The following is a 26,830-nucleotide window of genomic DNA, read 5'->3' as shown; positions in this document are numbered from 1 at the left end:
TACGTTTAATTATTGTACAGTATCTGGGAGACGACCGTCTGCTTAACAAACTACATAAGAATAGTGCAGGACTTTCTAAAGAAACTCCGATCTGGGAAGACTTTGGGAACTTTGTTCTGCCTTTGTATCTGTCCATCTTTATTTACCATAGCCACTGTGTATATTTTGACCTAACATACAGTATTTGTATGGAGTTGAAACCGGTGCTTTTTTTTTTCTTTTCATGTACCGAACGAATACAATAAAAACTTAAATAAATAAATTTTAAAAACTATGAAATAAAACATACCAAATTACAGTAGGTAGTTATATAACAACAACAAAGCCAGTCAGGTGTTATTTTAAGACATGAAGGTCAGCTGTTCTGGAACAGTTTTTGCTAGAACAGAATCGCAAGTGCGTTTGTAAAACCCATCAAGCTCAATGATGAAACTGTCTCTGATGAAGACCTTCCCAGGGAAGCAAGGACCAAAACTGAGCTCTGCTGCAGAGGAGACGTTCATTTAGAGTCACCAGCCTCAGAAATCACCAATTAACAACCAGCACCTCAGATTAGAGCTGTTATGAAGCTTTACAGAGCAGAAGTAGCAGATATACATCTCAATATCAACTGTTCAAATGAGATTAATGTGTATTTTGGATAAACGCCTTCTGCATTGTTTTACAGTGTAGAAAGGAATTAAAATCAGGAACGTGTGTGACAAGAACTGACAAGTTACTAGTGCAATGCTAGGAATAAAAAAAACTACTAGATATATATGAAGCATATAAATAAAACATATAAAAAAGTTAAAAAATGGAAATAATAAGTGAAATGAAGTTAACTGCAGCACAAAGAGACAACAGTTCATATAGTAGGCCTATTAATTGTGTAAAGAACAGCATGAAATTGACAATGAAACCGAGTCTGCATTTGGGAGAGTAACTGAGCAGACCATGAGAGAACGCAAGCTTTAGTTGTTCATAAATTATGCAGACATTGTCTATGATTTCAAAGATTGCTTTATCACTATTTGTAATTTTAAAAAATAATAATAATCTGCTGCATATATATGAAAGAAAAATGCTGTACATGACTCACAAGTTAACTTTTATACACGCAGAACAAGTCGACAAACCCGCTTTCAAACAGCAAATGTTCCATTTTAAAATGGAGAAGATAATATATTAGACTTTGCGGGATTCGTTTAAAATATTGTGCAGCACGTGTTGACGTGATCTGGTGACCAATAATACTTAAAAAGCAGTGTTTATTTAAGTCCAGCCAGACAACGCTGGACATTTGGCTTCATAGATGCCCCACTGTTGGCACCGAGTCACTGTCGGACTGAAATTAAACTCATAAATTTAAAAATGATTCCGAGCAGATGGCTCCTCGAATGCACTTAAATAAAATTTCTCTTTGCAAACATTCCCAAATGTTGTTTAGGCCATGCCAAATCTGTATTACGCCTTCAATAGAGTTAGCAGCGAAAACCTCAAAGCCTTTAAACATTCAAATAGGCCAAGATCAAAGTGGTTTAAAGGCATTTTTTAACCGCGGCTGTTTTAGCTGCTGTAGGTAAGTCTATCTGTTCGTCTCCCTACAGAATAATAAGCCTAATATTCACTAAAAGCTGAGGTGAAGCTTATCTCGATTAGCCTTTCCATCGAGCATCCTCTGAAGTGTCAGACCCGTTTAAACGAGTGAAATCCTGCTTGTTTTGACATATGGTTTGTTTTTGTAGTTTTTTTTTTTTTTGATAATGAGAACCACGTTTGTTGGCCGAAAACATACCATACCGCCTCTGTGAGACCGGGAGGAAATTACCTGAGGCATTTATGCTGATTTTGTTTCGGCATTAAGCTCCGCTCACGTACTTCCAGTGGCTAAAAGACCTCTACTGGTAATGTTCAGTGACAGATTAGCTTAGAGATGTCCATCCACATTAGACAGTATGATAAAATAGGACTGGCGTGTTTACGGCGGTAACGTGGTAGATACAGTAGTAGCGGTATTTTATCTCTAAAAAGTTCTTACTTTTAAAAAGTGATAAAAGTAGCAATTAGGACGCAATCCCTAATAAAATTAATATGTTTTAAAAGACTACAGGCCACTTTGACTCTGTAGGGAGACAGGAAAAAAGAAAAAAAACAACCCCGAACTGGCAGGACGCTAGCCCTCATGGCGGCTCTACTGACTGCACCCACGTTGTGTGTGTGTCTTCCTTCATCTTTCTCGTTCTTTCCATCCAGGTGCAATTTTTTTTAAAGCCCTCACAAAGGTGCTCCTGTACACGGCCAAGTCTGTGCTGTTTTGGCAGCGCTCACATTTTCCGAGGGTGAACCTGGCACTCTGTTGTTTTTCCTTCCCAAACCTGAGCGGGAAGAAAAGCTGATTCGGCTGTGGTGGACAGTGCAAATTGGGTCATTAGGCCCAGGGGGAGCTGAGAGTACAGAAGGCAACCTCACACAGAACTCTTCAAGGTCTGCTCAGGGGTAAGCAGGATGCGACTGAGGAAAACAGGAAGAGCGGCTGGACGGAATGGAGAGGGCGGAAAAATATTGCACTTTTCCACGAAGAATATTTAGTATTGGGCGCGGGAATGCAGGTTAGCCAGTTCAGCAACAGCAACATCAATAATAATAATAATAATCTTTGATCCAAGTCGCTATTTTTACTTATTATACAAACATTTAATGTATTTTTTTAATGAATTATGTACTATTTCTTTTTTTCATTAATATTAGTCATTTGTTCTGACAAATGTCATTTTATCCTTTTTTGTATTTATCTTTTATATACTTATTTATAAAATAATTCTTTTTATAAAAAATAATTTATATAATAAATTTATTTAATTTGAAGTTTTTTTTCCATTTAACTTGGAACATGCATTCATTCAAGCAGTCCTTGCAACAATTTTTTTTTGCCATCAGTCATGGCAGTAAGGAGACTTAATATCAATGAGGACCCCGACATTCAGACAGGCTCACACTCAAACATTCACAAATACTCAAACACTCATACACAGTGAGCACCACGACTTTAGACTATGGGTGAAACCAGAGTACCTGAAGGAAACCCACGAAGCCTTCAAAGAATGTGCAAACTCTACACATACTGTAAAGAGCAGAGTGATGATTCTAATCCTCAAACCCGAAGGTGCAAGACGATGTCATGGGGGCTAAGAACCCACGCAGAGACAGAAACAAGTCACACTGCAGATCTATGGCAAGTTTTAAATTTTTATGGAATAAACTGTGCTGTTCTAAAAGAACTGGAGCAGTTTAAAAGGCAAAGGGTGGAATATTGATTTCATTCTGTGAACTGGACTGTGTATTACATATATACTAACGTATAAAGTCGTAAGTACCCATCATTAATGGGAAAATAGTTTGTAGAAATGGTTAAAAAAGGTTAAAGCTAAAAATAATCTGCTGATCTTTAATGTAATCAGTAATATTATTATTATTATTATTATTATTATTATTATTATTATTTGAGGTTGAAGCCCACGTACATGTCTGTGTGTCTTTCTGTACAGCAGAACTCTCTGTCTAACTTATTAATACAAAGAAATCACATTCTGTAAGGTTGAGTATTTGACGCCTTGTTTACACTAAGTTGTCCTTCTTTGGTGGTGAGACAAATACACTCCCTGTTCGGTAATCGGAGAGTGAATCACAGATGAGAAATGGAAAAAGTAGATCGGATAAAGAGAAGTTTTGTCTTAAAACGACTCGTGTTAAAATTCACTTATACCACTTCAGCGCTGTTATTACAGCCAAAGTGAAAATATGAACTAATCCCAGAAAAATATTCACTTTATCTTTTCTATTTAATTTATATATTAATATATATATTAGATATCTATTAGATATCTATCCATTAAGACGGTAGCGCATTAGTAGCTTATTTTAAAGAGGATTATTAAATCCGGTAAAACATAACCAATTTCACTTATGGTGAAGGTTAAACCTAAGGCAGAGATATCCAAGTACTGCAAACGTTTCATTAAATTTGGTAAGGCAGTGGATTTAAGCTGTTTGTAAGCTGTTCATTAGTTCACTTCTACTTAACATTTTGATTTCATTTATGGTGCAGGTTTAACTTTAGGCAAATACTAAAGTACTGCCCAAGTTTCATTTGATTCTGTCCAGCCAGTTTTGTGTGATGCTGTGACAAAATCTGGCTGGAAAGATGGAGAGAAAATTGACCGAGACTGGTTTCAGGTCCTCCAATGTACTGTATAACAAAGATATCTTTGTAAAAGCAAGTTCAGACCAATGTAAAGATGAAACCTTCGTATATATATATATATATAATTTAACGTTTTTCATTTACCCATTAGTGTGTGTGTGAGAGAAAATACACTGTAATCTATGAATGAGGAAGACAGAACAGTTGACGTCAGCAAAGTTCCAGGAATTAGAAAGCCCATGACCCTCTGCTGCTGTTCTCCACACGACCATGACAGACCACGCTGTAAAGTCGCTCACAGATGGAGTAAATTGCTCTCGTCTGGCCCAGCCAGGACTTTTTGCACATGTGTGTGTGTTTCTGGGTGTGTATACATGCTGCTTCTTAAACAATTACATTGTGTCTGTTATTTCTACATCGAAGGATCAAGTGTTCCGTGTCATGATGTCATTGAGCTGTTTTCAGCAAACGAGTTATATTAAATAGTTTTAAACGGCAGACCAGACTTGAGGTAAATTGACCTAGAATATTCAGTACAACTTTTTGGACTCGGTCTGTGTTCAATTCAACCCACCATTTGTTACAGTAATTGCAAGCAACCTCCTTCCTTGTGTGTGTGTATATATATATATATATATATATATATATATATATATATATATATATATACACACACGCATGCAGGTGCAGGTAGAATTGATAAAGCAGCTTTTACACTCCCACAAGTCATTTCTGTCTAGTTAAACCATATTTTATATGCAAAAAAAAAAAAAAAGGTTATGTTACCCCCCACAAGAGGAAAGCTGGAGTAAATGATGAAAAACCCAACAGGAATCCGGAATCAAATAAGGAAAAATAAAAAGCGCCACATGCCAGAGCAAATGACTGGTCATCGGGTTGTCCAGCTTTATGGATTTGCTGTTCAGTCACAAATCATTATGGCCACAAAGCCAGAACAAAGAGGCAGTATGAGCAAGCCAGTGCAGGCACGCCAAGGGAGATGATTATAAACAAACATGCTATATAAAAAGCTTTCCATTCCTGTCTCATTTCAAAATGCTGGGTAAAATTGAGAAGCTGTTTTGTGGCTTCTGTTGCGCTGCCATGGTTGCAGCGATCAGTCCGTGTGGAAAGCCTTTATAACTGCTGGTAGGCGACTCCAAGCATGTACACAGAACAATTTGTAAGTAATTAAAAAAAGGGCTGTTTTTTATCTGATATTAAACTATGTATAGTTATACTGTAGGTATTGTAGAATTTATAGTCTTAAACTGATTGCATTTACAAGCTAGATTATATCAGAAACCCTGTAAACAGGAATCTATGTTACTTTATGAAATTCAAACTGATTTGAGAAATTACACTAATCCTTTAATATTATTGTAATCAAATGTTGAAGATTTACAAACAAAATATATTAAAATAAATTCCACCAGCCTGCAACCCACAGATGTCAGCACACACAGGGTAAAGCCGTGCCAGGTCTGCAATGCCATCATTCTCAGTGCTCGTTTCATGCTGTGGGTAACAGCAGTGGGGGATGAGGGCTGAGATCATTTTTCCATCTCACAGTACAGTCCTGAGCTGGTGTCTAATTATCGCATCATAATGAAAAGTTACAATAACGTTGGCCTTTCTGTACACAAGGCCCGCCTCTGGCACCCTGCTCCTACATTGTTCCAACTGCCCACCACAATCTGGCCTCCGAGCATCCGGCCAAGTCTCATGCAGCTAAAACTGCCTGTGTGAAGAACTTTAAGCTGCATGCTCTGAGAACAAAATGACATTGACAGTGACAAATTAGCAGCATGTTCATTTTAGCAGTGATCTACAGTAGAGAAGGCCAGAACTATGAGTCAAGCTTAAGTGTTGTCTAAGGTCAAAGCATAATGCAACAGTGATAAAAATGAGAAAAAAAAATAAAAAAAATATATATATATAGTCAGAACAGACTGTGTACCTGATAAGCAAAGCTACAAATAAAGTGGAAGATGAAATCTAAAAATTGGACTTTTTGACATCAATGTGAATTTTAACATTAAGCAAAAACGTAACAAGCCAACGAGCATCAATTCCCAATACAAAAGCCGTGTTTTTTGTACAGTATTTTGGGACAAGGGCGCGTCTCATGATGTACATTTATGCGATCAGGAGAAATCATATCACATCGCCGAGCAACGGCTTACTTTAGACAAACTAACAGTGATAAATAAAGCCATATAACGCAGCAGCCCAGAACCGGATTATGAACCCTGATGCGCTGGCGCTACTCACACATGTGTAAATTATCTCACTTTATTGGACCAAGTATGTTCATTTTAAGTGCATTTCAAGGTGATAAACCCCTAGAAGCTCAAGAACAGTTTTGCAGTTGCTGGGTGCGAGTTCTGCACATTTACAAGCCAGAAAAGTCGGTGAGAGTGCAGTCACACTCGTAGGGTAAGAAGGTGGCACTGCAATAATTTGGCTCAATTATCAAACAAAACAAAAAATAAAAAAAAACTACTCAAAAATGTTCAGAAATATATGTGTGTGCACAACTAATAGTTGTCCTCTGGACAGGTTCTCCCACCTGAGCTGTGAATCTCTGCAGCTCCTCCAGAGTTACAGTACCATGGGCCTCTTGGCTGCTTCTCTGATTAATGCTCTCCTTGCATCTCCCGACTTGTCATTATCGGTGGATGTCCATGTCTTGGTAGGTTTGCGGTTGCGGCCATACTCTTTTCATTTTCAGATGATGGATTGAACAGGGCTGCGTCAGATGTTCATATCCGCTTGGGATATAAATATATAAATATATAAATATATATACATACATATATTTGTTTTATAACCTAACCCTGCTTTAAACTTCTCCACAACTTTATCCCTGACCTGTCTGGTTGGTGTTTTCCATGATGCTGTTTGTTCAGTAATGTTCTCTAACAAACCTCTAAGGGCATCACAGAACAGCTGTATTTATACTGAGATTAAATTACACACAGGTGGACACTATTTACTAATAAGGTGATTTCTAAAAGCAGTTGGTTCGACTGGATTTTACTTAGGGGGATCAGATAAAAATGGGCTGTATACAAATGTGCACTACACTTTTAAAATTTTTAATTGTAAAAGATTTGGAAAACCATTAATTTCCTTCCACTTTAAAATGAAGTGAAGGAGGGAAAACTAGTCTGTATTGGTCTATCACATAAAATCCCAATAAAATACATTTACGTTCAAGGGGTAGGAATACTTTTGCAAGGCACTTTGGTCATTCTTAAAGGTGGTGGCTAAGCACTGATATAGTAACGTTTTTCTGGATCACAGATTCTGAAAATCTAAATATAATATAAAATTGAAATATAATCCTCACGACATGTTGCGTAAACACATTACCCAAAATTCCACACGACGTGACGTCAACGGGAAATAATTACCCAAAATTCCACACGATGTGACATTAATGTCACCTTCTCTCTATGCAGCAACCTAAAAGCCACCCAGTCATATCATAAAGAATAACCAGTAGACTGAAACACAGGGATATGAAGGAAATTTAATAGAAGTTTGAAATGGAATTAACACATTCAACAGAGGGAGCGAGCATTCACCAAGCAAACAATACAACAGATGCAGGCTGAAACAGTAAATCTCAGCACAGCTTTGGACATCTGAAAAAGCAACAAGAAAAAATGCCATCTCTGCAATATTATTATTTGGGGTAATTATGAATGGCTACATGGTCAACAAACACATAAATGTTTCATAGGAAGAGTTTTTACAGATAATCCCGTCCAAGGCTATTACTCATGAAGCAGGTTGAAGGAGATAAAGCAGCAGAGCAAAACATGGAGAACCCATAAAGCCTTCATTTAAAGGCGTCACCTACAGGTTTAAAGATTTCCAGTAAACCACATGCAGTAACTGGGACAGGAATTATGAACAGAATTATGGAGAGCCATGGAGTGAAGGCCAACTGGTTAAGCTCAGTGTCAAGGAATGTATAGGAATTTATCAGTCTCCCAGTTGTTAAATAGGATTTACTGTTTGCTGGCCTTGAAGTGGGCATGACGTTACCTGCAGGTGACAGCCCAAGCCCAAGTTAAGCTCAAGAACATTGGATTGACTTTTGGTTGGATTTAGGATCGCTGCTTTAAAATGGTGGCATGCAATAAAATCCAGGAAATATTTTAAGAAATATTTTTTTATTCATATTTACATAGTTTTATATCCCACACATGGAAGACACTGTTGTTGTTTTTTTACTACTGTATACAGTACTGTGCAAAAGACCTGCAGAACCCCCACTCATTTCCTCATATTTTCATCCCAAAAAGACAGACCTCCTTGTATTTTTTATGTAGTCTTGAGAAAAAAATCCAGTTCCTGTACCTGAGCAGTTTTAAGCATTGAAAAAAAGCATCTAACTAAGTCCTGACTAGAAACAGGTGCAGATGATGACAGATGATCAGGCTGGTGATGAGTATACTGGTGATGCTGAATGCTGAGTGGTTGGAACAGACAAGAGGGGAAACGAGGTTGCTGCAGTTATATAAACAGCCATTTTTTAGCCACTTTTAAGCCTGTTACAGTGAAAAAAAAATTCTCTTCAATCTACAACATTTAATTAAACTTGATATAAAGGAATAAGAGATGGCTCAAGACATTTCAACTGTACTGTGCATATAAGCTTTATATATTTGATGAAACACTTTATTTTAACACCCAGACATCATGTGGAGGTCCTTGGCATGCTTTTAAACGGTTATGTTTAGCGAGTCATGCACACAAAATGACATTTAAATTGCGCTCAAAATGCACCGGGTTAAAGACCCGCACAGCTGTGCTGTCATGATGAAAAACAAGTAATAACACTCATCTGAAATGGCTCGTCTGTACCACTGTGTCTCCAAGAGAACTTAGTCTTTCTCGGCTTCTAAAGCCCTCATCTCAGCTTAGGCACACGGCCCGGGAGGTGCAAAAAAAATAAAAGACCTACCAAGGGCCTATGATTGATCGAAATGTCTGATAAAATAGTTTCCACTGCAGCTTGGCATGGGGTAATCCACATTTGGCATGTGGAAATACTGTGGAATAAATGCATATGTATACTACGTGGATATGGATTATGGAGATAAAGACCAGACGCAGGAGAAAGGACAGACTGAATTCTATAGAAGTCATGATCACCTTCAGTGTGGAGACAGAAAAGGGAAAGAGTTACAAATAAGTTTTGGAAGCCCTCCTCCAGGATTTTTTTAGGAGGCCTGGTTAGGGCTTTGCATTACAGAGCGATCATACTTCACCATCTGTGACGCTGGGAACTGCTGAAATGGACTGCAGATATGCTGAATGTCTCGGTGTGACAGTTTCAAGAGGCCACATCATTCTCTAGTAGCACACTAGTGTGTGTTTACAGGAAAAGATATAAAAACAGTGGCAGAAAGTTAAATGCATACCGTGACACATCTTCTTCCTGATGGTCTCATGAAGTCGGAATCCAATTAGACCAGATCGATGAGATAACACTACTGTAGGTTACAGAGAAATTACAACTTTAAAGGTGAAATGAAAGGAAATTGAGAAAAGAGAATAATAAAACTAGGATCTCTCTCTTACTCTTTATAAGATCTGTGGGCAGCTGACAGTCACTTTCATATCTCTACGAGGAGACACACCTCTCTTTCACGTTCTACATCTCAAGGCATCCTGAACTGACTCACCGTCTTTTCAAATGGTTTAGAATTTTTATCTTTATCACCCAAAATTTGGGAGGTCATCCTGCTCTTGTCGCTCAACCTCACCATTGTTATCTGATCTGCATCTCAGATCCTAGCGTGGGGTCTGAATGTCACAGTCCATTTTATGGACTATCAGCTTCCTTCTGTTCAACTCTGAATAGCACTGATGGTCAGCATGCACGAGATATGGCAGGTGTCCTGCAAAAAAGAACTGCCAAAAATCCAAAAATAGTAGCACATATGGAGAAGGAGTTCTGTCGGCATACTAGAGATTGAATAGAATAGTTGATTTATTCAGTACATGACTGATGCTGCTGTGCTTGAATGGACCACCTTGATATCACTTTGTATGAAGAGGAGAGGTATGTATAAGAGCACTATTTCCGTGCTTAAAGGAAGCCCACACTTCTTTCTTGTGTCGTTCTTTAAAGCTAAAATACAAATAAAATCCATGCACCGTCACATAACGAATTCTGTTGTAAACAACAACGTGCGGAAGAGTACAGGCTGCATGTCACTGTCCAAACCCACTCCTACAGTGGGTTAGAGTCAAATGAGTGGTACAGTATACGTATGCCATTAAAAAAAAGATATGGTGGAAAACCTTCCAAGATGTTTCTGTAAACATTACATCCTCTATCCTCTATCATTTGGCTAGAAGGAGCATCTGCGCCATGTGCTCACAGGTTCAGAATGCAAAGTTTCTTCAGAGCTCCCATTCTCAGGAACTGGTACATCATTAAAAGCAAAATATTTACACCATTTGGAAGACGACCCCATCCTGAGTGACTTAAATTGTTTACTCCATACATTTAAGTAGTTAATGGTTAAGGGCCTTGCTCAAGGGTCCAACAGGGCAACTTGGTGGTGTGGGGATTTGAATCTGTGACCTTCCAAACCATAGTCCGATGTCTTAACCACGATTTAGCACTAAAACTGCTAAATTAATTTGTAGCCTCTATAAGGCTGTTCCTCGATAACCCTACAGGTGGTGGACTTTAAACTGCAGCACATCATCCTGTGTGGTCAGAGCAAATCAATTGCTAAGTTTGTTTAAAATTGTAACAAAATCCGAAAGAAAGAAAAAGGTAATAATAAATCGGTATATTTATAAGATTATGACTTACAGAATCACCACAGAAATTGGATTAGGACCTACTATAGGTATCGTGTTAATATATTACACCGGATGGTCCATGAATGTTAAATAATGAATGTTCAAACTCATGTATGGAAATTGCCGCAGAATGAAGGCAGGTCTAGCTATGACGGTAAAATTAGCCACAATATAGAACATCCATAGAACCGCGTAGAAACACCGTCAAACAAGCCCGTGCATTTGAATGAAAAGGGAGAGGATCAGTATAAATTAAAATATAAGAACCGGTATTGACTATGGTTTGTAGGATAATAACTCTGCCTTGCTGTATTTGTCATTATTTTAGGTAATAATAAAGGTCCTGCACCTTTTTATTGGTAGGGAAATCTGTTGTGTTAGACCATTCACTACTTCACAGGCCATTAGGTCTTATTTTATAATTAGTCTGAATCATTACTTTCTGGTTACAATTCACTGTGTAATAGCTTTTGTGCACATTATTGTACTGTGTACAATTGTTCTGTGTGTTCACTGTCTAGCTCTTGACTGACACTGTATTTACAATTCTTGTAGTCTTGTTTCCTATAAAGTGTTGCATCATGGTTATTTAATGATACATTGACTACTGGTCATGTGTTCATCCAAATAATGTAATTAGCTTGTTACCAGCAAACATGCATAATTAGTTATTTTTTTAATTAGTCAATTCACTTGTTCGAGAAAATGGATGTATTCGTGCTTATTCATTTTAAAGAAGCATTTATGTGCTAAGCACTTTTCAAAGGAGTGTTTTACTAATTGAGAGCTTTCCACTGCATGGCTTTCCAATGCGTGAGTCAGTCAAACATTCATAGTCATACCACGCCATCACTCCGACTTCCTGTTCCAAAAATAAATGTGTCAATATACAGTGTCAAATCACATCCCTCAAGTAATTTTATTGAGGCTTTAAACTAGAGACTGGAGTCAGGAATCGCTCCTCAGTTAATCACTTGTAAACATGATAAGTGCAATTTACTAATTGATTACACTTTCGTTCTAAAAATGGAAGTCTGATACTGTAAGGAGAGGCTTTTATGGTCACTAAAGTGCTTACTAATGGCTAAAGTAATCAGAAGACCTGCACATACTGTACTTAACCATAATCCCCTGAGAGCTCAGAGCCAATTTACATACAATTCAGTGATGATCTTCTAAATCTGTGCTTTAATGATTATAGCAATGCCTTGATTATTGTCACTGGTGATGCGATTTATAGTTTTGCATACACGCATTTGTCATAAACACATACTGTATTTTAGGTGCATGCATATTCCTTTTCAAGTACTGTAGATCACCAGGATTCTCAGATCTAACAATTAATCACATGCACATTTGTGGAAATTTGGTTTGCAGAGAGTATCTGTACGAAGGGCACAGGGTTCACAATATTCAGCACAAAACCTTCAAAGCAAAGATTGTTTCAGTTTCCATGGCAATGCAAGACAGAGCAGGAGCACGAAGAAGACAGAGCTGTGTGGGAGAAGGTATGTGTGCGACAGAGAGAATGTCAGACACAAGGTTGGAGAAGCACAAAGAAGGCAGAAAGGCAGAAGGAGGGGAAAAAAAGCAGCATGTAACATCTTGGAGGTCATGTCAGACCCGGAGAAACGCTCCTCCTCGCTCTTATCCCTTCCTCATCAAAGCTAACTCACAGAACTGACAGACCACAGAAGATCCCAGTCCTCTGTATCAGCCCCTCAGAGGGACTTGGCCAAAGTTGCTGAGCTTTCACAATGTGAGGACGATTCTTTTGCCCACAAATCTCATGGAAATGTTTGCACACAGGAGATTTCTTTCATTGATTCCTTCTTGCTCATCCATATTGTCCTTTTACAACAGAGTACTCAGTATTATTTAATATCCTTCACTGAATGTAAGGAGGTTTTTTTTTTGTCTGGCCTGACTCAGAATTTACGACTCTCTAACTAATTCTACATCAGCGTTATCAAGTACTAGGTTTTAGACAGAATTGATTTGAACTGATGCTTTCTTCACCTTGCTACATAAGTCTTCATTAGCCAAAACTCCTGACTTAACACTAACATGTTGTCGATACACACCAAGCCTTCATTAATATCCTTCTTCTTGCCAAAGGCGAGGCACAGCTTTTCTTCCCTCTGTCTGGCCTTAATCTTACCTCCGTCACAAATCACAATACCGTTCTGGACAGACTGAACACTCTTAGTCCTGATGCACTTTCATTAGAGATGGATCCGGATGCAATCCTGTTAAAGATGCCCTTAATCTCTTATTTAAAAAAAAAGTTGGTAGGTGAGTAAGCAACAATGAAGGACAGCTTTTAAAAGCACGTTAGAGTGCTTGAACATTCAGACAATTAATTTACTATATGCATCTGGCATTTTAATACAGAATGAATTCAAGGCCATATATGGAAGTGTTGTAGAAAGAAGGCAGGTCTAGCCATGACAGGGTAAATTTAGCCAAAATATAGCACATCCATAGAACCACCTGGAACACCGTCAAACAAACCTGTGCATTTGGATAAGAGGGTAGAGGGTCAGTATAAATTAAAATATAAGAACAGGTATCAACCACGGTTTATACGATAATTACTCTTCCCCTGCTGTATTTGTCATTATTTAAGGTACTAATAAAGATTCTGCACCTGCTTGAACATTCATTTAAAATACATAAGGTTTAGGTTCTCAGTCTAAATAAATTATTCAGTTATTATATCATTTATAATTTCTTTTCTTCTCCGCATGCAGAACTTGTCAAGCAATATACAGTGCCTATACCCCTTAAATTTTTCATGTTACAACCACAAACGTGAATGCATCCCAATAAAATAAATGTATAGTATGTTTGTGGTTGTAATGTGACAAAATGTGGAAACGTTCAAGGTATATGAATAATTTTGCAAGGCACTACAAGAGAGTTACAACAGCTAGTCAGGTCTCTTATTTACTGTACTTTTGTACCACATATGAACATAGTGAAGAAGCTGTAGACCTCCCATGGCCCTATATTCTCATATTCATATGAGTATGTATTCTACAGAAAAAAAAAAAAAATCTTGTCAAGTTACTGTAATTTAATCGATCTCAAAACTTAGTCTTCAATTTGCTTAAAATGATCTTTTCCTATATTACAATGGCGTGAACAGATAGTAAACAGGGTGGATGAAAAGTAACTAAACATTAGAATTGGTCATAAAGTCCATTTTTCTAATACAAACTTATTGAAACAAATTGTACACATACTTTTTTACATAGGAAAATAGAAGCAAATCTTTAAATTTGAACGTAGGCACTGATGGCGTCAACCAGTTTCCTCAAACAGACAGTTTCCTTCTTCTGAAGGAAGCGATTTGGGATTTTGCTGAGAACATCCTGACTCCAAGTCCACCAGTGTGTCCTCCGGCATTTTCCAGGACGTTGGCTGGGACGATGCAGACCTCATAAGCAGTCCTAAGAAGTCCAGATCACACTCCATGTAATTTATTTATTTTTCATAAAAATAAGGGAAAACCACCACACACACGAGGAGGTGTACAGGACAAACCCTCGCACACTGAAGGACATGGATTCAAGAGTGTCTCAGCAACATCATAAACAACTTTTAACATAGTTATTTTTCACCTACACTGTATAATGAACAAGTCACGTCAACTAACGCGTAACAAACATTTTTGTTCACTGAACATACAGTAGGTTTGCTGTAAATTTAATTATATTCGTTTAATAAAACCAGCTAATTTCATTATGGTGTGTGAGAATGTGTATGCGGTGAACCAGCATCCTAATGAGGCCGTCTTTACAGCTCGCAATCAGTGTTCCTGGAACGAGCTCCGGATCAGCCGCGACCAAGGCCAGGATAACCGGTTTACTGATAATGAATGAACAAATAAATGAATGAATAAAGGAAGGGATAATTTAATTTAAAACCAGTGTCGAATAGCTCAGTCCCATACACAACTCTACAGAGGAGTAAACTTTGCCACAAATATTTCTATTTTAATTCCAAAAACAACATGTCCATTAGCGGTCATCTTTATCAACCTGACGTTTTTACAGCTTTAGAGATGTCAGTAATTTGTAACAGAGCTCAGTGGATTAGTTTGAAACAATACACAAAGGCAAAAATCCATAAAGTGCACAAAAGCCAAATTTACATACAGTATAAAAAAGAAAGAAAGAAAAAAATCTGAAAAATCCTTCAGATTTTTGTCTTTTGAAGGATGTCTAACCCTAGAACTGATTGTTCTCCTTTCAGCGCGCTCCAAGTAAAACCCCTGCAGGACGCTAAGAGCCCTCCAGCGTCGAATGAAACCTTAAAAGAACCCTTTTTGCGCTGTATTCTTTCATGCCTTAATATAGAAGTTCAATTGTTCTTGTAAAGAATAAAGTTTTGTGCAGGTTCGAATTAGCAACATTAAAACTCTGATTTTTGGAAGCAACTTCTTTTTTTCTTTCTCTTTCTTTGAAAAAAAAAAGTGCTTTTTGTATTTAAGAAAAAAAAAGTGCAGTCACTGAAAGAAACTTTATAATACCGAACATGTTTTAATAAGGCCGAAGATAAAAGCTAATTGAGAACTACTCTGACTGACGTGCTTGTAAAGCCGCATAAATGAACAGGTGGAGGAGGGACTTTTAAATATTAGACACATTATGCCATCTCGCAACTAGCAGTCCTTTGTGCAGATATTAAGCGGACAAAATGCTGAAATGATTACTGTGCTGAGAAAAACACAAAATACCTCCAATAGAGCGTGATGATGATGATGAGTCATGCTTATTTAACATGAAGTGCTCAGTCATGGCTTAGTCAAGCTGTTAATTATTAATTTGTTTCTTTTGGGAATAATTTCACCGCACTACATGGGAACTTTCAGATTTTCAGTAATTGGATGTTTTAGGGAAATGGACACAATTCCCGAGACAATTGGGGCGGTATTCAACACCAACTTGAACTCGGCCCACGCGAGTAGCGTTTGGCTTATACACACTACTGACACTGCGGTGGCGTGGCGCTTACTGAAGGCCAGACAGCATGCAAGAAGACAGACTAGAGAGATCAGTCAGTGGAACCAAAGAGAAAACTGTACAGAGAAAGAGAGAGACAGAATGAGCACTGCTGTCACTAAAGAATAGCCATGTGAGAGAGAGAGTGGTGGCAGAGGCGATACAGTACGAATGCAATTCACAGGAGGACAGAGCCGCAAGGACAAGCATGTATCAAAGACAGCCGTGCAGGACTGCCAACTAGTGGTGGACGCAGGCAACGAGGAGTGAAGTCCATATTAGATGTCAAAGCCTTACATATGTAATACATTTGAATCAAAACACCATCTTGAAATGCAGGTCATTATTTAATATTGTAATTTTACCAATGAGCTTCACGGTTACGGAATTGTTGTTCTTGGTTGTTGTATTTTTATTATTTATGTAAAAAACTGCTAGTGCAGTTACAATGGTGATGATCTCAAATACGTGTGGGTTAGGTTTAGTTCGTTATTTTCCAGCAACGTTCGAGATCACATTAATGAGAAATCCAATGCAGACATAGTAAGAAATACTTAAAGTTGACCTAAAGCCCCAGAAAGCCATGCAGCCATCCGAAAACATGTCGTGCTACTTTGAGTCACAGTAGAGACTCGGGTCAGTAGGTTAGCGCTGCATTGTACGAAATGATGAGAAGGATCGGGTTGAAATCTGATGTACACTACATCTTAAAGGATAGTTTCTACTGGTGGCTACAACAGCAGGTGGATGAAGGGCTTCATGACGAATGCAGGAAACCGTTGACTTGAAAATAGATCAACATATTCACTCACTCATCGTAAATATACCACTTTATCCTGTATTCAAGGTGTGCGGGGGGGCCTGGAGCCTATCCCTGGAGACTTAGGGCATGAGGAAGGGTACCCCCCTGGACAAGGTACCCATCCATTGCAGGGCACACGCTCATTCACCCACTACAGGGCCATTTGGGAACAGCAATTAGTCTTATCTGCATGTCTTTAGACTGTGGGAGGAAACCCACCAAGCACAGGGAGAACATGCAAATTCCATGCAAACAGACCCCGAGGAGGCAATCGAACCTGGACCATGGAGGTGCAATGCAACAGCACTAACCACTACACCTCTAAGAAATGAAAACTATGGAAAAGGTCAACTTCTAATTTCTTTACGATATAATACACATGTAGATGAGCCAATGAGGATGAATATGCTAATTACAAAGATTAATATATTAATTAGTAACACTAAATTAACAGGCAAATAGTAATTGTTCGGTCTCAGCATTTAACTCCAAAAACAGATTAATTCTACTTAAATTTTTCAAAACAATGTTATCATTAAATAATATCATATCACTTCCGCATTGCTTATACTAATAACCAGCACAGTTGTGCGTTACTGGTGTGCACCAGCCGGATATTTAGTATAACAGCATGAATATAAACAGATTATATTTCATTCCTTCAGCTTAAGTTTTGATTTGACGGCACGCAATCTGCTGTCCAGCTCATGTGTGGAAATGATTCGTCCTCCCAAAACCACTCTTTCACAATCTGAGTCCTGGAATATATCCGTGTGATCATCAAAGAAAAACTCCATAGATGTGATAATCTGGTGATTCAGTTCATTCAGGTCATCAGATGAGTTTATTTTATTGCCACATAACGTTGCTGGATCATAACACAGTCTCCAGAGGCCTGCATGATGAAAACACTCAATCAGGACTCATCAGACCAAATTGAACTTTTCCCATCACTCCAAAGTCAAATATTTATGCTCACTAGTAAAAACTAACCCTTTTTTCTCACTAACAAGTGGTTTTCTTATGACCACATAGCTGTTTAGTTCTTCACATTGTGCGTTTGTGGAAATGTTCTTTTCACTATTAAACATAGCTATGATTTCTATTGACTCATTTATGATTTGTCCCGACCACAGAACCATCCGTTCCTGGTATAAATGTGTCGGACAGTTCTTAACTCAGCTATGTAATTCCAGTAAGTTGTTTTCTTTGCTTAATAAAGGCTAATCATTTGACCCTTCTCCTAAATTTTTTTTTTTGGGGGGGGGGGGGGGGGGTGGGGGGGGGGGTAGATAGGGTTAAGGGCCTTGCTTTAAGGGGGTCAAAAGTGGCAACTTGCCGGTGCTGGGGCTCGAACCCCAGACCTTCTGATCAGTAACCCAGAGCTTTTTCGCCACTGCCCCAACTTAAAAATACTTTAAGATGGAGCTAAATGCTATATCTTATAAAAAGTGATGCATACAATAGAAGCTTATAAATGATATATTCTTAATATTCTTTATATCCTTTATTGACCTCTAACACAGATGGCCTAAAAAAGAACATTAAGAATATACCTTAAACTAAATTATGAATATAAACCAAAATAAAATATAAGCTATATTCTTAATATTTTTTTAGGCTTTCTGTGTTAATGTTTATTAATTTTCTTGATTTCTTAATTTTACATGTTTGTCTTTAACAACTTTTGTTGATTTCATATTTTTATTTACCTTATTGTCTTTATTTCGTTTTGTAAAGCACTTTGGTCAACTTGAAGTTTTTCATAAGTGCTATATACTGTAAATAAGTTATTGATTGGTTGATTATAACACCATCGTTAAGTTACATTTGTTCTGAATTTAGATTTTTCTAATTCCAATGCATCAGAGTATGCTGTTGAAATTTACATTATGATCAGAAGATGAATTATAAGTTTTTATTACTTTAAGTGCCCTAGTGAATGAAGTGTAAAAACTGGGGAAGATTACATCCACACTGTAATCTCTACATTATTTTTTATTTTATTATTTATTATTTACAAATAATGAAAAAGTAAATATAATAAAGTTGTGTATCAGTGAGCAGGTTGCATTGTTGCCTGTGTGTGCTGTTTCTCTTTCCTTGCTCGTCCATATGCAGCTGGACTGGTTTGTGTTTGAGCCGTTCATCCCACCAGGTAAGTCAAGGCTCCATGTGCTTTACAGTGCCGTGTTTTGGATGCCAGAAAGCTGACCAGGCTAAAACATGGTAACATTAATAGACAGAATTAACATATGTTGAGCTAGTTTTCTAGTGCAGGGAGCAAGGTCAAGTCACGTCACATTATGATGCTTTAGCTAGTGCAAGCAACAGTATGTATCTACATACCATACAAATTAAAACCATGTTATACCTGTAGATGTAATTTGTCTAAATGATGAAGGGTTGTTGAACTTACTGTGGTTTAAAATATGTATAAATACAGTAAACGTTCTAGACACTCGATTTGATCCAGCCCATTTTTCAGCGTCAATCATTTTCGGATTATCTGAACGCAGATGCAAAATCAGTGAGCAGTCATTTTACCTGCATCCTTTCATCCTTTCAAAAATCATAAGGGTCGTTCCAGTTATCCGCCTAAAGTCTACTAATAATAACAAGTCACCAGAGCTTCCCTGTCAGAGAGGGTTTTCTGAGCTTGAGTCATTTCTACAACATGGCAGGCCAAAATCATGCGTAATGACTGGAATTAGACTGTACAGCACATGTCACTTTGAATATACTGAAATGAAGGTGATCTTAACACTACATTATTCCCATAAACTGTCACAAAGGAGCCAAGAGAGCGGCGGGGAAAGTGACGGATGAAAGTGAATCAAGGGTAATGAAAATGTAATTTCTTGCTGGATGCACAAAATTATGAGTCAAATCTTAATTTCAGCCCACACTTCATTTCTGGCATCTCGAGAGAAACCAAGGCGTGTTTTTATATTTGAATTTCGTTTGGATCTGTGAGCGCTGTATAGCTCTCGGTGAATGAGTGGATTCTGCAGAGAATTCGAATTTACTCATCTGTTTTTTTTTTTTTTTAAGTAAAAAAGTACTTTATTTCTCTCTTGCCATATCATAAAACTTGATCTGGAATAAGAAAAAGACTTCAAAGAAAAGCATTTATTGGCGACAGAACTTGGGATTAATGAATTATAAAAAATTGGCGATCTAACACTATGGAAGGCTACTGAAGATTATTTAAGACTACTAAGTTATTTTAAGTTTCTTTGACCTTTACCATTTACACCTCTGAAAATTTAGGGTATAAAGACAAAAAAAAAAAAAAAAAAAAAGATTTTCTTGTATGCACGATTCAAAGGAAGTGGTCGAATGTGAGCACAACAGGAAGCGTAAAAGTGAAAGTTCTCAAGAACTTAAACCTGATACCCCCCCCCCCCCCAACACCCTCCGCTTATCCCCTCAAGCATACAAAAGAACGGAGTACTAAGCGAGTATGTATTATTGTGGTAAGACGCGTCAACAGGAAGCCGAACTGACCGGGTGTTTTTATGGTTTCAGCCAAGGGGGTTTGGAGTTTGGGGGAAAACAAACAGCTGCTCTATAATGATGAGTTGACCTGAATTTGCTTCTCGGAAAAAACAAAGGACAGATAATTACCATCAGCAGTGCCATTTCCACAAACAAGCCGCCACCTTGTAGAGCTAATGTTCAAGAGATAAAGAAAAAAAAAAAAATTATTTGGTCAGGAAGCCGTGATGCTGTGAAGTGTGTTTGAATGTTTCGGTCTGAAAATGGATTTTGCAAGCACTGATGCTTTGGAGACGAGAGTCGCAAAGTGGCGGATTATTTTAGTCTATTCTTTCACCAAAAAAGTGAAGCTTCCTTCTTGAGTTGAGGTGCAAAGTATCAGGGTTTTCTTTCCCCATCAATACTCGAATAAAAGCAGGAGTGTGTTGACGGTGCCGTGTCGTGTCGAAACAAACACAAAGGCACAATGCTGAAAGAAGTAGAGTCTAATGAGGCTGACCCGAATCCGGCAGCTGTGTGATCGATGCCCTTGGAGTCTCGCTCATACACGCTCGGATCGATAGGCCTTTAGGGAGAAATTCATTCCTCCATGCTTGTAGACACAAACAGCGAATCAGATTATCAGCTGCGAGAGCCGCACTGTAACAGAGGTCTTAATGAACAGGTGCAAAGGCACAACTCACCTCTGAGCCGTTGCTCTAAAAGAAACTAGAACTCTTCAGCTTTAATCACCTCGAGTCGAGCAGAAATGAATTAGAGCCGTGTTCCCGTCAGGATAACGATGACGGCGCACGGCTGGTGGGCGGGGGCGCGCAAAAAGACGCTGCAGGAACTCAGGGTTTGACTCATTCATACAGAGTGAAGCTTTAATAAACGCTGGATTTTACAGGATGTAGAGTCGCTTTAATAGAGACGCACTACATTACTAACGCCCGCTTCAAAAGTTCTTTATCAAAGCATAAACAGAGCCTTGCGCAAGTATTAATCCCCCCCTTTTTGACTTGTACACAATTTGTTGAGTTACAGGTTGAACAATGAAACAAACGCCTGGTTTTAGAGGAGGAAATTTTTTTTTTTTTATTTATACAGGTTTCTTTTACTTATTATATATATTCTTTTTGGCTCCCTGATCAAATAATTGCTGTTTTTCTTTCTCTTGAACATGATGGCATCTTGTTTGTGGGAACAGCTGTGCTGGGTAATTTTATTATTTATTTATTAATTAATTATTAGGAGAACGTACCTAAACAAACTACATCACAAAGACTAACACTTGTTTAAAATGGTATACAGGCAAGAGAGCGGGGAGTGTAAGGATAGTACGGGTCATGAGGTTAACACAAACAGTTTATAAACCCAAATTGAACAAGTTAAGGTCAAAACATCATATGTGGACAAATGTAAAAATTTCTTCTGACAATTCACTTCATTGGTAATAGCAGCTGAAATTTGTTCTTGTAAATGAAATGGGAATAAAGTTTAATCTACAGGGAAATTGCAGGAGAGAGCGAAATGGAAGGGGGAAAAAAAAACTATAGCAGTGTATTAGGTTAAGGAAAAGGAAAATGTTCTTTTTCAAAGTAAAGGAAGTCAAGTTCAAACCATTTTTTTTTTCTTTTTTTAACAATACAGGGTCAAATCTTGAGGTGTTACAAAATGTAATTTTCAAGTAAATTGTTTTTTTTTTTTTAAATAGTCTGTATTCACAAATGTAGGTTTGCATAACCTTAACCTTCCAAGAATGATTCCATCTTTAGACTGTAGGAGGCGAAGCCACTGGGGACCCTGCTGCCCTACCCTACACCCCGCCTCACTAGACCCACTGCAGTTTGCGTACTGTCCCTTAAACGACGCTGTCTCCACCACACTCCAGCTTTTCTTCAAACACTTGGACAATAAGATCGTAATATGGTTGTTGACTTTAGGATACAAAGCGACCATTCTCCACTGGGCATCAACGACTCCTCTATGGAGATCGTCGACAGCAACAAATTCCTGGGTGTCCACACCTGCTCTCTGCACAAGAAAGCCCAACAATGTAACTCCTTCCTAAGGCAGCTGGAAAGGGCCCAGCTTCCATCCTGATCCTGACCACCATCGATAGGGGGACTAGCGAGAGCATCCTGAGTGGCAGCATCACTGTCTGGTTTGGGAATTGTGCCATTTCGGACTGCAAGACCCTACAGCGGTTAGTGAGGACAGCGGAGAAGATCATCTGGGTCTCTTTCTCCTCTATTTAAGACATACATTTGCCTCTTCTGTATAATATGTACTGTTGATAGTTCCCAACTTAGCTAGATAGTTTTTTTGTTGATTTATGTTGTTCATTTTTTTTTTTTTATTCTTATGTTGTCATGTCAATCTGTCTTGTCTCAACTAATTAGGCTTCTTAGCTAGTTAGTTTTCTGTAAATTTATTTCGAACATTTATGTTGCAATTTGGTCCTGAAGGAACCATAAAAATAAATAAATAAATAAATAAAAAATCACTGACAACCCTTGAAGGTTGGGCACAATCCATTTAATCATCAAATTTAGGCAAATCTCCTGTTACAAATCCTAAAGAGAGTTTATCCTGCTTTTCTCTTCTCTGGTCCAAGTTACATAATGTGACTAAAACATTTTATATAAATAAAAAAAAAAATGCATACTTATGCATAAATGTTGGTATCTATTTCCATAAATGAACAATTACAAATATTCATGCAACAGTTTCATACTGGGTACATTATGCAAAAAGATCCTTGTAAAAAATTCTCTCTTCTTCTTCCAACCTTCCAAAGATTTACTTTAAACCAATTACAGGATTCGCCTCGGGAGGACCATCGCGTGTGCTGTCCTCTAGCTGCCCTGACCCTGGAGAGCCTCGGCCATGAAAAGCTTACCCAGGTTCTGAGAAGTAAACTCCTTCACCGTCTGGCAGTAGGTGTTGATTTGCCCTGAGGACAAGAAAGAAAAAACAAAAAATATATATAAAAGGTATAATTAGTGCGACAATCTCAAGACTTGCTGATTTATAAAAGATCTTTGAAAAAGGAGATAAAGAGCGAGATGGAGGAACAGGGAGGGGGGGAAAGGCGACAGAAATAGCAGAAGAGGTGTAGAGGTAGAAAGTAATGACAGCACTGGCTGGTGCTCTTAATGTCCTCCATTATGTTGTAAGGCCAGACTGCAGCACTAAGTGATTGGCTTTCTGCTCGGCTATGTTGGAGGGGAACACACATCTTGCCAGGCAGGGCTTGAGAGTTTTTCTAAAAGCCCTTAAGAGGCTGAAAAATGAAGTGTGGCCTCCTCTAGCTCCCACAAACACTCCATCACCTGCAACAACAGCTCACATCTCAAAAACACTCCTACACTCACACACACAAAACTTACAAGTACAAGCTTCAGGATCACTTACATGTGGCTCTCCCTGGTCCTACCCTGACTGTTGATGCAGACGAGGCATGGTGTTTTGACGCCATGACAGGGGTGCCATTACATTTACAAACACATGGCATGCTTCTTTATATGAAAATCAGAAACCGAACAGGTCAGATTTCACATATGTAGGAGGAAATTATCTCTATGTGGAAAAAAACATCACTTCTGGTACAGTAAGAAATGGTCATTTAATTTGAAGCAATTTAAGCATGAAAAATAATCGATAGCATTTGGACGCCAGCATTTTCGCCTGTCCCAGCCACTCTGACTTCACTTATACTCATAAAATTATTTAAAAAGCATGTTCTTTTAAAAATATATGAAAGGTAAGAGATTTTTTTTTTAAAGGTTCCATATTTAACACGGGTCTCATTTTCCTGTTGAGATTTGAACACTTTTTTTTTTATATATATATATATATATATATATATATATATATATATATATATATATATATATATATATATATACACGTCAAACCCTTTATTTCACTCCCCCCCCCCCCCTTAAATGTGCCATTTCAGTATTTATGTAAATGAGCTACTGCAAAAACACGCATGTCCAGAAAACATCAGTGCTGAGAGCAACAAGCCAGGGGAGGGGTATCTTCTCGTGTGATGTCACAAAAGGGGGGAAAGTGGGGAAAAAAATCTAGTAACTTACTTGTTTAATGCCCTGGGCAATAAGGGATATAATTTATTAATTTTTTTATAGGTAATGTATATTGTTTTTTCTTTTCTTACCCGCCCGTATACGCACTGCCTAAAAAGTAATTTTTTTTCCAAATATTCCACGTGACATGCTCGACTCGTACTGTAGCTTTGATCACGATAAGAAGAAAAATCATTTGTTTTATTATTTAAAAAATAAATAAATAAAAGTCACTCTGAAACTTTACTTTTTGCGTGCGCGCATATGATGCCTTTGCATGGACTGACGTCAAGCTCAGGGTCTAGTCCTGTCTTTGGATAGGCTTAGTGTTTATCTATCCCTGACCAGGATAAATACAGTAGATGGACAGAGACAGAATAATAGATGGACAGATCGATATACTGTACATATAAATAGACAGATCAAAATACCAATAAGTAAACAGACAGACGAATAAACAGACAGACAGATAGGTAAATCAAGATAAAGAGGTAAATAGAAAGATAGATAATTAAATAAATGAATAAAAGCATTAAAACATACTTAATGTCCTCATGTCATACATGTATTTATTGATTCTATTCTCAACCTCATGGCGACATCAAAGAAATCGCCTGAGACAGGTTAACATATCTGTATAATGCACGATTTCTTACATTCAACGTGGAAAAAGAAAATAAATCACTTTAGGAGCTACAAAATGGCTAAAGGACACCATTAGAATCTTTTATCATTCTGTCTACTAACAGAAAGCAGTTTCTTTTAGGTCACTGTTGCTTTTTATATTCAAACAACTGAAAGGAAAAAAAATAGTGATTGTAAAGAAGACTTGATATCGCTGGCATGATTTAGAAAGTAAATTGAGTTTATTCACTCCAAGTCTGCTCCGAACGCTCGATAGATACGAACGAAGCGCTAAACAACAATAGCTCGGATCGCCTAAGATGGAGCTGAAGCCCAGGAAGCTTGAGGAAAAAAAAAAAAGAATATTCCACACAACCTGTACGCGGTGACAACTCCAAATCTAATTACTCACAACTCAATAACCGACATCGCGCATAAAGCCCCACAGGCGAATGTATTCCGCTGCAAGTCGAGCTAGAGTAAATCAGGAATGTTAATAATTCAAAGGCGAACGTGTGTCTGCCCGGGGTGTCTCTGCTCTCGGAGACGATGTGAAAAATAGAAACATGAAGATGGAAGAGTTAGAGAGAATAAAACAGAAAAACAAACAAAAACAAACAAAAAAAACTACTAAATTAGAAGGATTAGATGCTAAAGATGTGGTGAATGCTAATGATCTTTAGTGCTCATTAGCATGAGAAAGCGTGATGGCTGAATTTGACGTAGTCAATGCTAGACATGCGAGTGTGTGAGAGTGTAATTAAACCTCACTGCCACAGACACGGTGACAGGCAGACAGAGGTTGTGAAGGCTGCAACACGAAATGTAATCAACTCTACAGACCCGGCATAACCTCGACTGCTATTATCTACACGAGTCTCTCACACCTACTCATTACGCATACGAAATTCTACAGATCTACAAATCTGCACACGCTCCGCCGTTAACGGGATAAAGACGCTCGGAGGGAGTAATTCGCATCTCCGGGCTACTCATCCTGCACAGTCGGTCACACCGTGGCGGGTCTGATTAGGTTCTTCGAGCGGCTCATGTAGAGCGTGGCGCTTAAATAAACAGAGGAAAGAAGAAGAAGAAAAACATTTTCTTCTCGTCCGTCTTTATCTTGAAGCGGACGCTCTTTAAACAGGCGCAGCAAATTTGCTCGCCGTGTCTGCTGACTGACTCCTCGGAGCGGCAGCAAGGCTCGGTCCAGAGCTTTACGAACCCCAGATTACTCAAGACTAAATAAGGAAATGAATCATTAACTGGTTGAGTTCTCACAGTCTGTCCCACGTCTGGCCTGCTTTACTGAACGGGCACTCGCTGCACAGTCTCGCAAATAACCGATGGTATCTTTTATTCCTGCGTGTTTCCAGCTTATATTATGATTGGCTGATATAATAAATGGAAAGGAGGCATAAATAATGGGTGCATAATTATATATATTTCAGTCATAACATTATAACTACACCCCGCCCTCCTTTATGATGGCAAAAACGGTGACGCACAGGTGTGAGAGCTGCTTTGATCGAGCCGTGAAGCCATCACAATTAATCTCTTGTCGAAGTTAATCTAATTCCTACGTTTGCCCATTTTTTCTGCTTCCATTACATCAAGTTCAGGAAAAAAAAAAAAAGAAAAAGGGTGGCTGCCTAATATATCCCACCCACCTCTAGGCGCCATTATGACAAGATATTGTGACTCTAGCTACTGTGTCCAAACTGTGATTGATAGCTAGACGACTGGGTCGGAGCAACTGCAGCTCTTGTGAGATTGTTCCCGGTCCGCATGGGTCAGG

At 38.3% G+C, this 26,830-nt stretch overlaps 1 protein-coding gene across 1 annotated transcript in view; it reads right to left on the bottom strand.

Annotated features, from left to right (window-relative positions):
- Window positions 1–22,833: 22,833 nt before the first annotated feature.
- Window positions 22,834–26,830, bottom strand: part of eif3hb (eukaryotic translation initiation factor 3, subunit H, b) — a 91,201-nt gene continuing 87,204 nt past the window's right edge. Inside the window, exon 8 of the mRNA XM_053492498.1 lies at window positions 22,834–23,273. Within this exon, the coding sequence (XP_053348473.1) occupies window positions 23,176–23,273 (98 nt within the window). The 3' untranslated portion in view covers window positions 22,834–23,175. The remainder of the gene's footprint in view (window positions 23,274–26,830) is intronic.

Source organism: Clarias gariepinus, chromosome 3 (assembly GCF_024256425.1).
Source record: "Clarias gariepinus isolate MV-2021 ecotype Netherlands chromosome 3, CGAR_prim_01v2, whole genome shotgun sequence".
Lineage (NCBI taxonomy): Eukaryota > Metazoa > Chordata > Actinopteri > Siluriformes > Clariidae > Clarias > Clarias gariepinus.
This window is presented reverse-complemented; position numbering and strand designations above follow the sequence as displayed.